At 35.5% G+C, this 17,331-nt stretch overlaps 1 protein-coding gene across 1 annotated transcript in view; it reads right to left on the reverse strand.

Moving 5' to 3' along the window:
- LOC123525899 (ubiquitin carboxyl-terminal hydrolase 14-like) overlaps positions 1-16,640 on the reverse strand; it is a 28,738-nt gene extending 12,098 nt beyond the window's left edge. Inside the window, exons 1-9 of the mRNA XM_053537919.1 lie at positions 16,511-16,640; positions 12,033-12,178; positions 10,771-10,803; positions 10,276-10,380; positions 7,083-7,186; positions 6,182-6,240; positions 4,834-4,964; positions 3,178-3,258; positions 360-424 (exon numbers count right to left, since the gene is read on the reverse strand). Of these exons, the coding sequence (XP_053393894.1) occupies positions 360-424; positions 3,178-3,258; positions 4,834-4,964; positions 6,182-6,240; positions 7,083-7,186; positions 10,276-10,380; positions 10,771-10,803; positions 12,033-12,178; positions 16,511-16,526 (740 nt within the window). The 5' untranslated portion in view covers positions 16,527-16,640. The remainder of the gene's footprint in view (positions 1-359; positions 425-3,177; positions 3,259-4,833; positions 4,965-6,181; positions 6,241-7,082; positions 7,187-10,275; positions 10,381-10,770; positions 10,804-12,032; positions 12,179-16,510) is intronic.
- Positions 16,641-17,331: the final 691 nt, after the last annotated feature.

Consider the following 17,331-nt stretch of genomic DNA (forward strand, 5'->3'; position numbering starts at 1 on the left):
GGAAACGATTTAACTGTTCTGGGTCACTGTGACCTTGACCTCTAGTTTCAAAATCAATAGAGGTCATCTGCTGGGCAGGCGATTCCAATTTAGAGACCTTAACCACTTGACCACTGAGGCCAGTCGTAAGTAGACCAGCTATTAGTTTATACTTATTTCTTTTAGCTCGATTGTGATGAAAGCTTCAAGCTTATTGGAACAACTCAAGTCCGCTTCCTAGAAAAACCAGTACTGGTGTCATATGAGAAGTCATGGTCATGACCCCAATGGGACTCGAACCCAAGACCCCTGGATTGATTGGCCGACACCTTATCCACTAGACCACCGGCTATTCATATTGATATGATGACAAAGGATACGTAACATCAAACTCTCCACCGAAGTACTGGTCCATGAAACCTCTAGTTGATGATGCTGATGCATTCTAAAATATATAGTTTCTAAATTGTTTTTATCTACTTAAAGTACCAGCCAACTGTTTATACAAGCATCTATTTTTTATTAACATAAAGCAGATTTCTGCTTTGTACATTTTGTCAGAGTTTTATTTCAACAAGTGAATGAAGTATTGCCATGTTACGAAAAGTCCCCGAAAGGAAGGTGACAAATAATCACATCTGTAGCATAATATAACCAACTGATATCTGTCAAAAATGTATATTACCGGGGAGTTATTCAGAAGAAAATTTGCCAATAATTTTTAAAACTGGGTCTATATTACACCTCAGCTTGTTTTCTGAATGTTTATACCAAGTTATTTAAATATTATTGTGTGGACGGAAAAAGGTTACAGAATGAACAAGAGGACCATGATGGTCCTGAATCGCTCACCTCTTCCCACATGATCCAGTTTTGAGTATGACGTCGTTTTTTTTATTATTTGACATAGTGACCTAGTTTTTGAGCTCATGTGACCAAGTTTTGAACTTGACCTAGATATTATCAAGATAAAATTCTGACCAATTTTCATGAAGATCCATTGAAAAATATGGTCTCTAGAGAGGTCACAAGGTTTTTCTATTATTTGACCTATTGACCTAGTTTTTTAAGGCACGTGACCCAGTTTCAAACTTGACCTAGATATCATCAAGGTGAACATTCTGACCAATTTTCATGAAGATCCATTCAAGGGTATGGCCTCTAGAGAGGTCACAAGGTTTTTCTATTTCAAGACCTACTGACCTAGTTTTTTATTGCAGTTGACCCAGTTTCAAACTTGACCTAGATATCATCAAGATAAACATTCATACTAACTTTCATACAGATCCCATGAAAAATATGGCCTCTAGAGAGGTCACAACGTTTTTTCATTATTTGAATTACTGACCTACTTTTTTACGGCACGTGACCCACTTTCGAACTTGACCTAGATATCATCAAGATGAAGATTCTGAACATTTTTATGGAGATCCATTCACAAGTATGGCCTCTAGAAAGGTCACAAGGTTTTTCTATTTTTAGACCTACTGACCTAGTTTTTGACCGCACATGACCCTGTTTCAAACTTGATCTAGATATCATCAAGATGAACTTTCATGAAGATCCATTGAAAAATATGGCCTTTAGAGAGGTCACAAGGTTTTTCTATTATTTGACCCACTGACCTAGTTTTTGATGGCACGTGACCCACTTTCGAAATTGACCTAGATATCATCAAGATGAACATTCAGACCAACTTTCATACAGATCCCATGGAAAATATGGCCTCTAGAGAGGTCACAAGGTTTTTCTATTATTTGATCTACTGAACTAGTTTTTGATGGCACGTGACCCACTTTCGAACTTGACTTAGATATCATCAAGGTGAACATTCTGACCAATTTTCATGAAGATTTCATGAAATATATGGCCTCTAGAGAGGTAACAAGGTTTTTCTATTTTTAGACCTACTGACCTAGTTTTTGAACTTGACCTAGATATCATCAAGGTGAACGTTCTGACCAATTTTCATGAAGATCTTGTGAAATATATGGCCTCTAGTCAAGATGAACTTTCATGAAGATCCTTGAAATATATGGCCTTTAGAGAGGTCACAAGGTTTTTCTATTTTTGACCCTACTGACCTAGTTTTTGATGCACAGTGACCCATTTCGAACTTGACCTAGATATCATCAAGTGAACATTCAGACCAACTTTCATACAGATCCCATGGAAAATATGGCCTCTAGAAAGGTCACAAGGTTTTTCTATTTTTAGACCTACTGACCTAGTTTTTGACCGCATGTGACCCAGTTTCCAACCTTACTAGAATCATCAGATGAATATTCAGACCAACTTTCATACAGATTCCATGAAAATATGGCTCTAGAGAGGTCACCAAAGTTTTTTATTATTTGACTAGTTTTGATGGCACGTGACCAGTTTCGAACTGACCTAGATATCATCAAGGTGAACGTTCTGACCAACTTTCATGAAGATCTTGTGAAATATATGGCCTCTAGAGAGGTCACAAGGATTTTCTATTTTTAGACCTACTAACCTCGTTTTTGAAGGCACGTGACCCAGTTTCGAACTTGACCTAGATATCATCAAGGTGAACATTCTGACCAATTTTCATGAGGATCCATTGAAAATTATGGCCTCTAGAGAGGTCACATGGTTTTTCTATTTTTAGACCTACTGACCTAGTTTTCGAAGGCACATGACCCAGTTTCGAACTTGACCTAGAATTTACCAAGATGAACATTCTGACCCATTTTCATAATGATCCCATGAAAACTGTGACCTCTAGAGATGTCACAAGGAAAAGTTTACGGACACACGGACGCACAACGGACACTGCGCGATCACAAAAGCTCACCTTGTCACTTTGTGACAGGTGAGCTAACAAAAAAAATTGAACTATAATACAAAAATAAATATCAAGAAATCCTGAAATCCTACCTTAGTTCAAACCAGAATAGGGAAAAAAAAATTCAGTATAATTCTGGCCAATATCTACCAAGGCTCAATTGCTTGAAGGCTTCTAATCCATGTGTTTATTCCTTAAAATCTCAGGCAAATCTCCACAATTTACCAAAATTTGAAACTTTGAGGTTCAAATGAAAAATAAAAAATTGCCAAACTTTCTCACTAATACATTATACAGAATCAATCTTCCTATATCAGTAAACTGATAAGTAAGTTTAGACAAAATGAAACTCGAATCTGTATCAAGGCTGTGTGTATATCTTTTACCTGGTCAGTAGAATCAGTAGTGACACCTGGTAGTTTCTGTTGTAAACATCTAACAATTTCTGTCCAACATTCATTAGCATCCTGCAATTAAAATGATTATTTGTTTATATCATGATATTAACTAATACACAGAACTTAGTCAAATAACCAGGTAAAGAAATTGCTTCCCTAGTATGCTGGTGCAAAGTGTTGTGTGGTGATTTAAAAGACAATCCTTATCCTCAGATCCCATTTGAAAAGTGTTCAGATACTTGCAGAATCTCTAGATGTTAGAATCTGCCAACAATTATTTTGACTGCCATAGTATATGGTTAATGTCTGTTTCATCCGAGATTACGATTAACTGAGTGTGACTGATATCAGGGTTAGTCATCAAGACATTTCTATTTCTTTTTGTAGATTTTTATGGAAACAGAAAATGTGCAGACAGAAGTAATTAAATAACCAAACTGATACAAGAGCTGTCCGTAAGACAACACGCTCGACTTTTCTCAGTGCTTGACTCTGAATTAGAGCTTTGCCAGTAAAAACTTTATAAAACTTTAACCAAAAAATTCTTAGTTAAAAAGGGCATAACTCTGTCACAATTCAAATTAGAGATATGGGGATTGTTTCTCCTGGTGTAGACTTTGATTGTAAATAACTATGTTAAGTTTCAAGTCAATAGCTTTGATAGTAACAGAGATATTTGACTTTATCAAAAACTTTAACAAAAAAATTCTAAGTTAAAAAGGGGCATAACTCGACTTTTCTCGGTGCTTGACTCTAAATTAGAGCTTTGCCAGTAAAAGCTTTATAAAACTTTAACCAAAAAATTCTAAGTTAAAAAGGGCATAACTCTGTCAAAATTCAAATCAGAGTTATGGGGATTGTTTCTCCTGGTGTAGACTTTGATAGTTAATAACTATTTTAAGTTTTAAGTCAATAGCTTTGATAGTAACAGAGATATTTGACTTTATCAAAAATTTTCGAGTCAAGCTAATACTGTAAGTCAGTACCCAGTACCAAATACATTCTTTTCCTGTTGTTGTTGAAAATGTCACATAAGCATAATCACAGGTCATATGGCAAATTTCCAGCTTTTGATGGTGTAAAAAAAACCAAGGTGCCACTCCGGGCATTATTTCAGGCACAGGCGGGCATCCGGGTAGAACCACTGACCTTCCATAAGCCAGCTCGATAACTTCCACACAAGAAAGAATTCAACACCGCAAGCGAAGCTTCGAACCCACACCTTCATATTTATTTATTTTGTTGGGTTTAACAACTCACCAACACAATATAGGTCATATGGCGATTTTCCAGATATGATGGTGAAGGAAGACCCCAGGTGCCCCTCCGTGCATTATTTCGTCACGAGCGGGCACATGGGTAGAGCCGCCGACCTTCCGTAAGCCAGCTGGATGGCTTCCTCACATAAAGAATTCAACGCCTCGAGTGAGGCTCAAACCCACATCGATGAGGGGCAAGTGATTTGAAGTCAGCGACATTAACCACTCGGCTACAGAGGCCCCGACCACAGCTACTGGGGGCAGTGATTTGAAGCCAGTGACCATAACCATTTGGCCATGGAAGCTTCTCGAAAATCATTCTTAACCTGTACAATGGTACTTTCTTAGTATATTGATGTGTTTCTTTATCCCAACTAATTTTTACCTGTTGCTGGAATCCACCATGTTCACTTTTCTCAGCAAATTGTGGATATGCCATATGAAGGACTTGTAGGAAGACAATAGGAGGTAAAGCTTGACCTGACTTGTCCATAGAGCTAACTAGATCTCTCATCCCTGCAACATTTTAAAATTATTGTCAAGTAAAATTTTGTTGTAAATAAATAAAATTTCAATTTTTAAGATCATGGAACATGAATTAACTCAGCCCGTCCGCTTAGCTCAATAGGTAAGAGCGTTGGTCTACGGATCTCGGGGTCGCGAGTTCGATCCTCGGGCGGGGCGTATGTTCTCCGTGACTATTTGATAAATGACATTGTGTCTGATATCATTAGTCCTCCACCTCTGATTCATGTGGGGAAGTTGGCAGTTACTTGCGGAGAACAGGTTTGTACTGGTACAGAATCCAGGAACACTGGTTAGGTTAACTGCACGCCGTTACATGACTGAAATACCATTGAAAACGGCGTTAAACACAAAACAAACAAACAAACATGAATTTACTCAATACTGAGAAAAACAAGTCCAGTTTTTAAGCTGATTTTATGAAACAGGAACTGGAGAAATACACAAAGAATATGTTTGACAATATTGGCCTTGAGGTTAAACAATAAACTTAATTTTATGGATTCAGCTTAATCAACATTTTATTTATACTTGCCATTATGTAAATATTTCTTATGTATACCACTGCTTGTTTGTTTTGGTTAAGTTTAAGTCACACTAACACAATCTAGGTTTCAAGTTTCAACAGAATGGAAGGACCCTGGTGTCCATCCAGGTATTATTTCAGACAGAGTCGGTCACCTGGGTAGAACCACAGGCTTTCTACAACCCACTTTAATTTTTTTATTTTGTTGAGTTTCACATCATTGTACCAACACAATATTTAGGTCAAATGGTGACTTTCCAGCTTTTGATGGCAAAACCCCCTGGTGCATCATTCCTTATCACAGGCAAGGGCAAGCACCCGAGTAGAATCACCAGCCTTCCACATAAGCAAGCTTTATAGCTCTCTCGCAAGTGAGATCAAGTGATTGTAAGTACGAGATCTTAACCTTTGTGCCAAGGAGGTTTCTATTCTATATTTCAATCAGAATTCATACTAAAAGTAGTAAGGTGAAATTAATTCTAAGTCAGCAGTCTTTACCTTTAGCTTTAAACATTGTCTTACTATGTGATCTAGACAATCGGCAAAGAAAACACAGTACTGTGGAATCATTAAATCTATTGGGTTGGGGATTTTATGGTTAAGTAAATCCAAAAAATTAAATCCCAAACAAACAAGCAAAATTCAATTCATTTATCTTTAACTTCTAACACTATACACCTACCTGCTGTAATAGAGTCTGATGGTACAATAGCTCCACCTGTTGTTAATGCTCCAGTATACCTGAAATATATTTGATCAAAAACTGCAAATAGTTCCCTTTATAAGTGACGAAATGCAGGTGAATAGTAAGGAAGAAAGAAGCCAGAGTTTCAAAATAAATTTGACTAGCACATTTCTTTCATTTAATCTACATCAAACCAGGGTTCTTCCCAGGCCAACTCTCCACTGATTTGATTCAGTATCATTTCAAGCATAGTCATGTGTCTGTAATGTTACAATATACTCTGGAATTCTTGCTTATTTTTGTTACAGTAAAACCTGTCTGTAATAACACTTGATCACTGCAATCAAACAAGGTTCTGAGATCCCATTATCATTCAGTTATTCTATAACAATATTTATGTGTTTCTATGTAAGACTGAAATACCTATAACCATGTAAATACTACATTCAATGTATTCACCATTAACGTACAATAACATTGCTGAGTAGAACACAATATGCCTGAAGCAAATGTGCCTACCAAGTTTGAGAATCACAGGTCAAGGTTATTGAGAGGGACACAAAACTGCAAACAGAAATTAGTAAGTACGTATGTTCAGATGACATGCCCATCACAAAAGTAATCCCTTTAGGCATATACACTATAAATGTATAAAGTTAAATCAAAATTACTGCAACTTGTATGTTTAAACTTTTCAAGTCCAAGTTTCAGACTTCAAACGTTGATAAAAATGGGCAAGCATGAAATAAAGAACTCATCATTATATGTCAGATTTATGAATCTTAATACTTACATGCATGCACACAATGAAACTGATTATCTATGAAACTGCAAAGTTATAACATCTCATTCTCAATAATTCATCTTTTCTTGATATTTTATTTCTAAAAGAACTTACTTTTTTAGGGCTTCTTTGAGCTCTGGTACAGATCTCAGACACTGTATAGTTGCATTCATATAACATGTGTTTCCTAGATTTGTCAACCCTGCAGGAACTTCCAGCTGAAAGTAACAGATCATATTATCTCCTTAGTTTCAACACTGTCTAAAACTCTTTCTCTAGACAACAAACTTCAAAAGAGAATGCAAAAGGTTATTGAGAAAATGCCACCTTCACAGTTGATGAATTTAGGCCTATGATAAAACAATTTGTTTTCCCCTGTCCAAAATAGTTGATCACAAAATGTAAAAGCAGTATTATTTTTAGAATGTGTGATTCAATTTATTATTTTTAGAATGTTTGATTCAATTTATTATTTTTAGAATGTGTGATTCAATTCTAAAAGAATCTTATTCACTTCAGTGTTGTTACTTTCAAATTAATCTCATGATGAAGATTATAGAGCTGTTTATGGCTGAAAAAAAAGTGTTAATTTATAATATGCAGGACATCACACTGTATAGTTTAAATGTTTGTTAATTGGAAATGTACTAAAAAAGAATTGTTTAAAAAAATCTACCTGCCCAGCCTTTAGTGGAAGGAAAACAAAGATACTTTAAAGGTTAGCACATTAATAAACACTAACCTATTTAGTGTTTGAAATTATTTTTTGTTTCTGGATGATGTCAGAGCGAATAAAATCAAAAACTCACCTCTTGTCCCTACTATACACATGACTAACCTGATTAAACGACTGCATGGAATACTGATTTACTAAAATAAATTTCCCGAAAATTTGAAAAGTACTGCAATGCCACTGGACAAAAAATAATTTCAAACACTAAGACATAAAATAGAAGATAAATGTTGCCAGTAAGAATAAATGTTCCTAAGAGGCAAAACAAGCTAAATTTAAACTGGTTTCTTACAAGCTGAACATGCTAACATTTTCAATACTTTTCCAGTTTTTTTTCTAGATTTATTGTTATTTAAAGGACTAAATTTTAAATATCTGCCCATAAATTTCTTACATGACTTTCACTTTTTGCACTTGAACCCCAGTTTCACAAACCAAACTGTTTTACTTTACATTCTGCTTTACATTTATCTTTGCTCAACCATGGGTACTTAATATATGAGCCTTTTTATTGAAAACATATTTATTTTCAGCATTTTCCCATCCCATAAATGGCTGGAATCAGCTTTCTGGAAAACATACTGCCAACTTCATGTATGCTAGGAACCAGTACTTAGTCTAATAAATTTGCCTCCTACTGGTTTGACCCCTGTACTTATTTCACCAATAATACATTAACAGTCACCAGATTAACCACTTTCTTTTGTTTTTCATCGCTTCTTCAAACATTTAAGAACAGATACAAGATTTCACTGAATTTCAAGATTTTCTGGCACTTTTAAGTCTGGAATGAATTAAAGTATTTCCCATGACATTTCTGCATTTTTGGGGGACTTTTAAAAAACCAGCATCAAATTTTGGACTTTTTACGACTGTGCAAACTCTATCTAGCCTTTAACATGACAAACAGACTGACAATTTATTGCTCACTGTGGCAGCTGCTGCAACAATTTCGACTAGAAAATGCTTTTGTAAAAAAGCGCATGTCTCCCCCAATGCAAAGTTCTATAGGCAAGAAGTCAATAGGGGTCAGGAGCAAAAGTCAAAGAGACACTGATGGTTGGCTGCAATAGGGATCATCTACTTGGCATGTCCAATCATCCCGCTTAATTTCAACACTCTTGGCCTAGTGGTTCTCAAGTCACTGTTCAGGCTTCTGTGACCTTAACCTTTGATCAAGTGACCTCAAAATAAATAGGGGTCATCTACTCTGCAAGTCCAATCATCCTATTAAGTTTCAACATTGTAGGTCAAGTGGTTCTCAAGTTATTTCCAAAAAATGATTTTACATGAACAGGCCACTGTGGCCTTGACCTTTAATAGACTGACCCCAAAATCAATAGGGGTCATCTACTCTGCATGTTCAATCATCCTATGAAGTTTCAACATTCTGGGTCAAGTGGTTCTCAAGTTATTGATCGGAACTGGTTATCAATGTTCAGGCCCCTGTGACCTTGACTTTTAACGGAGTGACCCCAAAAACAACAGGGGTCATTTACTCTGCATGAACAATCATCATATGAAGTTTCAACATTCTGGGTCGAGAGGTTCTCAAGTTATTGATTGGAAATGGTTTTCCATGTTCAGGCCCCTGTGGCCTTGACCTTTAACAGAGTGACCCTAAAATCATTAGGGGTCATCTACTCTGTATGACCAATCATCCTATGAAATTTCATCATTCTGGGTCAAGTGGTTCTCAAGTTACTGACCGGAAATGGTTTTCAATGTTCAGGCCCCTGTGACCTTGACCTTTCACAGAGTGACCCCAAAATCGGTAGGGGTCATCTACTCTGCATGACCAATCATCCTATTAAGTTTCAACATTCTGGGTCAAGTGGTTCTCAAGTTACTGACCTGAAATGGTTTTCAATGTTCAGGCCCCTGTGACCTTGACCTTTAATGGAGTGACCCCAAAATCGATAGGGGTCATTCACTGTGCATGTACAATCATCCTATGAAGTTTCAACATTCTGGGTCAAGTGGTTCTCAAGTTATTGATCGGAAATGGTTTTCCATGTCCAGGCCCCTGTGACCTTGACCTTTGACAGAGTGACCCCAAAATCAATTGGGGTCATCTACTCTTCATGACCAATCATCCTATGAAGTGTCAACATTCTGGGTCAAGTGGTTCTCAAGTTACTGACCGGAAATGGTTTTCAATGTTCGGGCCCGTGACCTTGACCTTTAATGGAGTGACCCCAAAATCGATAGGGGTCATCTACTCTGCATGTACAATCATCCTATTAAGTTTCAACATTCTGGGTCAAGTGGTTCTCAAGTTACTGACCGGAAATGGTTTTCAATGTTCGGGCCCCTGTGACCTTGACCTTTGACGGAGTGACCCCAAAAACAATAGGGGTCGTCTACTCCAGCAGCCCTACAACCCTATGAAGTTTGAAGGTTCTAGGTCAAATGGTTCTCCAGTTATTGCTCGGAAATGAAGTGTGACGTACGGACAAACGTACGGACGGACGGACAGGGCAAAAACAATATGTCTCCTGGGGGAAACATAATTAAATTACTCAAAGTTAACGTCTGTCTGTGTCCTGTAATTTAAATAAATAAAAAACTTACAGCAGAGGCAAGCTGTTGATCTGTCATATCTTCCATAAACACTGTTTTCTGTACTGGTTCCTGGGGCAGTTCATCAGCAGTCCCCATCATAAGCAACATGGCACCCTGTAACACATTTATATTACGTACTTACAGGTACTGAATAACTTATGTTGTTACTTCTTTAAATTCGTACATCAATATTTTAAATCTGGTCTTTTAAGTAAAACATCAATCCAAAATAAAGCAGTAAAATTAAGTGAAACATCTTCAGGAGTGATAATAATTTCTCAGCAGTAAAAGTTTTAAAATAATTTCTTGACAGTCAAAGGTGTGAAATCTGCATTTTTATCTGCCAATATTCATCTTAATTTCTACTGAATATATACAAATCAATAAGCACTGATCTACTGACTTAAAAAACTTCTGACATAGAATTTATCACTCACTATACAGAGCAGAAAGGTTATTTGACAATAAATTACACAGACACCAGGTTAATAATATGTGACTTACATCTTTCAGTTTCATATTTCCCCAGCCGTCATCCTACAAACAAAAGTATTTACACGAATCAGTCAAACATTTTGTGGTAACATGTAATGGTGTTTTAACATGAATTATAAATGTTTTATTTTAATTCAAATAACTATTCAAAAAGTGACTGCAAAGAAATGTCATCAGTAAAGATTACAAATACAAATGTAATCAATTAATAGACTACTTTTTTGTGTCTAGCATTCTGACCATTTTTCATGAAGATTCATTGAGAAATATGGCCTCTAGAGAAGTCACAAGGTTTTTCTATTTTTAAAACTACTGACCTAGTTTTTGAACCCACGTGACCCAGTTTCGAACTTAAACTAGATATCATCAAGGTGAACATTCTGACCAATTTTCATGAAAATCTCATGAAAAATATGGCCTCTAGAGAGGTCACAAGGTTTTTCCATTTTTAGACCTACTGACTTAGTTTTTGACCGCACGTGACCCAGTTTCAAATTTTACTTAGATATCATCAAGATGAACATTCTGACCAACTTTCATAAAGATCCCACAAAAAATGTGACCTCTAGAGTGGTCACAAGCAAAAGTTTACGCACGCATGGACGCAAGCCACGCGATCACAAAATTTGTGAAATTTTCTAAAAACAAATCATTATTTCATTAGTTACTTTTTATTTTAAAATCTTAAACTTAAAAATGAATTTGAAATACTTAAAGACTTGAATAAAAAATTATATAACAGGAGGACCATGATGGTCCTGAATCGCTTACCTGTCCCCAAATGACCCAGTTTTGAACTGAGTATGACGTCGTTTTTTCTATTATTTGACATAGTGACCTAGTTTTTAACCTCATGTGACCTAGTTTTAAACTTGACCTAGATATCATCAAGATAAAATTTCTGACCAATTTTCATGAAGATCCATTCAAAAGTATGGCCTCTAGAGAGGTCATAATATTTTTCTATTTTTAGACCTACTGACCTAGTTTTTGACCACAGTCGACCCAGTTTCAAACATGACCTGGATATCATCAAGATGAACATTCAGACTAACCTTCATACAGATCCCATGAAAAATATGGCCTCTAGAGAGGTCACAAGGTTTTTCTATTATTTGATCTACTGACTACCGGACTAACGGACGCACGGACAACGGACGCGACGCGATCACAAAAGCTCACCTTGTCACTTCGTGACAGGTGGGCTAATAAAAACTACGCTTAATTACAAGTCAAGTATAGTCTCTAGCTCTTAGTTTTAAATGTCTTACTTTGAGAACTGCTCCTTTCATCATTACTTTCTGTCTGTCTGGCTGAACACCGGACAATGCAAACAGTTGTGCCTTGAACACTTCAGGTGGCTCCTCAGTATTACACTCCACATCTGTAAACTTCTCCTTTCCCCACTTCACATTCACTGAAGAAATAGAAGAATCATGTAGAATTTATCAGCACATGTGCAGTCCCATCAAGAATGTTTGTCCCCAAGCGGGCTGGACAAAACGTTAAAAGTTACAATATAAGCTATTTATAGTAAAACAAATGCATGTAATTCTAAAAACAAGGGTGCCTCATGATAAAACTGAAACTGCTTTATTTGATTTAACGCCTAAATTTACACATATTAATTCACTGGCTTTGTACATTAAATTAAAAAATTTATGATAAAATATATACATAAAGGTATCAAACAATGAAACACGACATATTTGACAACATTATTATACAGTGCAAATTACAACATTGCGTCTTGTGCATGACACATCGTCTCATTATGGGGAACATTTAGGCCAAGTTATTTCAAAATCCCTGTATGGATGGCAGAGTTACGGACCAGACATGAAGTGTGATGGATGGAAGGACACAGCCTAATGGATGGAAGGACACAGCCTATTTCTATATCCCTCTTTTTTTCTTCGAAAGAGGCGGGGAGAAAACAAAATATGTGGTGAAACATGAGAAAATGATTTTTGATCAAAAGCTTTCAATAAGCTTTAGTATCGAAAAGCCATGAAATCTTTATTAAAATAATCACTTCATTCCGGTGATTCTAGAGGTACAGATCCGTAGTCACTTCCTAAACAAAATTTCCAAATGTGGATTTTGAAAATTTGATAAAAGAAAGATTATCTTCTGAGCAAGGTTGGCACCGTATTTCCTGGTCAAAACAGCAAAAGTGGGAAATACTGGCTAAAATATAGAATAAAACTATAATAAAATGATATTTATAGACAATGTTAATGAAAGCAATAGCACATGACACTTAATACCTATCCATAGCAAAGGGGAGCACAATAGTAATAGTTCAAAAGTTGCATGGCATATTTCGGTTTCATTTTCATAACTGAATATCACCACAACAAAAGACTACAATCCACTATGAAAAATGTACATCTCATTATTACAGTAACTACCCATATCAAACAGATCTCACTATCATTCTCGGTCAAAATACCTACTGATTAATGACTATTTAATTTAAGAGTTTTGATATAAAAGGCTGTAATACTTACTGTACATTGTACAGCATGACCAAATCCCTAAACAAATTACTGTGTGACTGTAAGCTTGCAGAACTCTTATTTCTCCTATTTGAAATTCTTTACATACACAGTCACAAAATAACCAACAACATTCGATTTAAATGCTTTTTTAAAATATACAGAATTTTCAAGTGATATTAAAATTTAAATAATCGACAAGGTAGCTCTGTTTTCAACCAACGGAAGTGGATTGTATCCAGCTTAGCAATGAAAACAACAAATCCCACGAGTACAGGTAAACAGAGCGAGATTCCCGGTGTGCGCATTTCCGAGCAGGGCTCAATCTACTTTTGTTGGTAACTTGGTTCACAGGAGTCTGAAATTCTATCAATAAGACCATAGAAGTCTATCTTTACAAAAAATACACCCTATATATATAAAATAAACACCAGGAATGAACGTCAAAAACCAAGGGTCCCCTAAAAATACGCACGGAACACAGGGTGACCGCAATTTAGCGAGCGTGGTGAAGAAATAACACTAAAATAATGTACACCTTCCGCACTCGACAGTATTCAAATCTGATACACTTTACGAGAGTAATCAGACATTTTCTGAGGTTTTCCGAGATTTTCAGCTGTCTTCGAAGCCATTCGCTATATATATGGTGTATTTTTTGTAAAGATAGACTTCTATGGTCTTATTGATATGATTTCAGACTCCTGTGCTTGGTTGAAAAAATGGCGCGAGAGCTACCTTGTCATTGTGACAAATTCGTAATACGGGAAAACCAAAGGTTTTCCGTCTATAGATAATGTGTACGTGTATATATGTCAAAGTAAACCTATATACCGTTCAACTTGGGAATATGTTCTATACCTTCACCGGTTTTGTTGTTGTTGTTCTCCCATAATTCTACCGGACCTGCTGCCGTGCTTGCGCAATAAATAATTTTCAGGACGACATTCGATAAAATAAAATTTCTTATGAACGATCGGGCGCCGCATTATTTAAACAAATTATTCTATCCAGTTGAAAATTCGCGGTATCAATAGAAATCGGTGTTATTCGGGTTTCTTCATGAAACGAGTTTATGGATGATTCAAGCGGCCCACTTTTTGTTTCCAATAATGAATTATGATGTAAGCTACATTACTGCACTGTTTGAATAACAAAACCATTCTTTATTTTTTTTCTATGAATGTAGAAAAGCCAATAATTTCAAAAATGTCAATGTAAAACGAATATATACACGCTGTCCTAACAAAATTTATTTATATACATAATTTTATCACACTTTTATGTCACAAGTCACTGTGGTCCAGTGGTTAGCGCACATATTTTCCATGCACGAGGTCCGAGTTCGAATCTTGTAAGGTGCTTGATTTTTTTTTTTTTTTAGCTTAGGCCCAATTTAATTTTTTTTTTCTTCATATTTATCACACTTTTTTCAATTACTGGAACACAAATCAATAATAAGTATAGTTAACCAATGTTCTGTCTGTAAATTTTGAACAAAATATTCGAAGGCATGGAAAAGCATATATCGATATTGCTTATCTCCCCTCCATTCCACAATCTTTCACATACATTGCAACTACTTTCTAAAAGTCAATTCATTGACTAGAGTTTTAGTAAAATTAGACTTGGAAAAAAATGTTGGCTATAAACTTGAGAGGCTCACTACGATCACTATCAAGCTAAGAAATTAACCATAATCATATTCAAAAAAAGGTCCCAGACTGTTAGCAGTTAGGTAAATTAAATTGAATTTAGACCAAGAGTGTTTGTGTTATATATAAAATTCTGGTCAAGAACTTTTTACAATGAATTTGAAATAAGAATTTCACAAGTAAATGGTTGTTTGTCATTCTCACATACACGAGTTTTACCATAGCTGTATTAGTGGAACACAATTTGTCCTAAAAGAGTGTCATTTGACAATTATAATGGCATTTAAAAGAATTAAAATAGTCCGTGTTTAGGATAGCAGGATTATGTAAGTTCCGGTATCTATACTACAAAAGAATATCAGAACAAGATGATATTGAATGTGATGTTACGCAGGCATAATGTGTAAATTGTTGTGTTTTATTTTTTGGATTGTTTTGTCGTTTTTAGAAACTATTTGTTTGTAACAAATGAACTGAAAAAAATATGTGCATTTCCGGATTCAGAAATTTGTATTAGAGAAACAAATTGATAGCAAAGGCATGTTCGTTGTAAACAGAAACAAAACTGGTAATATTATGTATAAATAAATGACTTGCATTTATCTGTATATAATAAAATATTTATCCAAAACTACTGAGGAAGAGTGTGTTTTACGCATGCTCACTGACAACACATAAAGGCCTGATATTGGGTCACTTTTGAATGACTGTTGCACCATATATAATACTATGAGGAAAATTTTGTAAATGACAAAGTGTTCGAATTTATCAATGTTCGTACAGCCCCCATTTTACATACCCCTTTCCGGCGCTCACTTCGTGTGAGTTAAAATTTGCTTACTAGATATAAATTTGAATTATGTAAAGTTTTCAGCAAAAGCATTATTTTGATACCAATAAATGATAACAATTTGCAGAAATAAAAAAGTGACAGGTCAAAAACCCCCCGTTATCTGTCCAGATTTATGCAACAGTTTCGTTTTTGTCATGTTGAGCGACATGTGAAGTTTCCACTTTTCTCTATTTTATCATCAGTACAACTAATGGTACGTTTTTGGGAGTAGATTCTGTGCACCCAAATATCACTATTATCTTTAACTCATGAACACTATTTTCCATTGTCTGTCTAGTCTTGATACATTTGAAGAAATGATTAGATCTATGTTCATTTAAACAAAACTTTTTAAAACATTTCCCCTTCTTATTTTTATAACAATAGCAAAACCATCAGGCTTACTGTCAAAACTGAAAGCCAAACAAAAAATATCAGAAAGAACAATTTAATGCAGAAAAAAAAGAAAGAATCCGTATCACTATCACTAGGTTTTCCCGTCAGATAGGCAGCGCCTAATTTCATATTATTTAAAAGAAGCAATTAATTCTAAGGTTGTGGGCTACTTGTTGACTATAAATGTAAAGAATTTCAACACAGCAGCTTTATTTCCTGCCGCATGAGTACCTGCATGACCTGTGCATGAAACAGCAAAAAATTGTCATCCTTATTTTAACCCGACACTCGATCAATAAAACATGATAATTAAAAAGTATCAGACCGATAAGTTTGCTTTATAGTATGACTGTACATAATTTTACCTTTAAAAACAGGCATATCTTATAGATTCTTTGGAAAAATACAAAATTTAATTCGCCGGCTAAACTTGAGACGGAAGTTTACATGCGCATGCGCTTTGACTGCAGCATTGATATAATTTCTGTGTAGCGCCGTACTTATATATAGTCGGAACGAAAATTAGCTCACCTGACCACTTGATGTCGTCGTGCGTCCGTCAACAATTCCTAAAAAAATCTTATTCTTCAAAACCACTGGGTAGATTTACACCAAACTTCACAGAAATGATCCTTGGGTGGCCATTTGAAATTTGCCCAAAGAATTAAAATCAGTTCAGAACTGTGGTTGTCATGGATAAGATAAGATTTATTTGTGAATATATATGTCATGGAAATTACAAAATATCACAACTCTTTATCACTAAGGTCAGACAGTTAATATATTTGATATAAATATTATCACAATGAAAAAATTAGCTTATTAAAAGTTAATAAGTTTATAGAGACATCTACATCTACTGTGTACTACCCAACAATCAATTCTGATTATACCTGGGAAGACTGTTAAAAGATGAGCAAGCTCATAATAATATGACATTAGGTGCGAAGTTAAAAAGAACTACAATTAGTAAGATTAAAAACATAGATATAGATTAGAAGGTTACAGTCGCCAGCCTCTCAGTGAATAGAATCAAACTGGGGCTGAACTGTATATGTAGGGGAACATCATTCCAGGAACGAATTGTTCTTGGAAAAAAGGAGTTAGAATAATATTGCATATGAGATTGTTCAAGTAGTTCAGGTTCCTTGTAGGAGTGAGGTGGTTATGGTCAACTGCAAAAAAG

Source organism: Mercenaria mercenaria, chromosome 3 (assembly GCF_021730395.1).
Source record: "Mercenaria mercenaria strain notata chromosome 3, MADL_Memer_1, whole genome shotgun sequence".
Taxonomy (NCBI): Eukaryota; Metazoa; Mollusca; class Bivalvia; order Venerida; family Veneridae; genus Mercenaria; species Mercenaria mercenaria.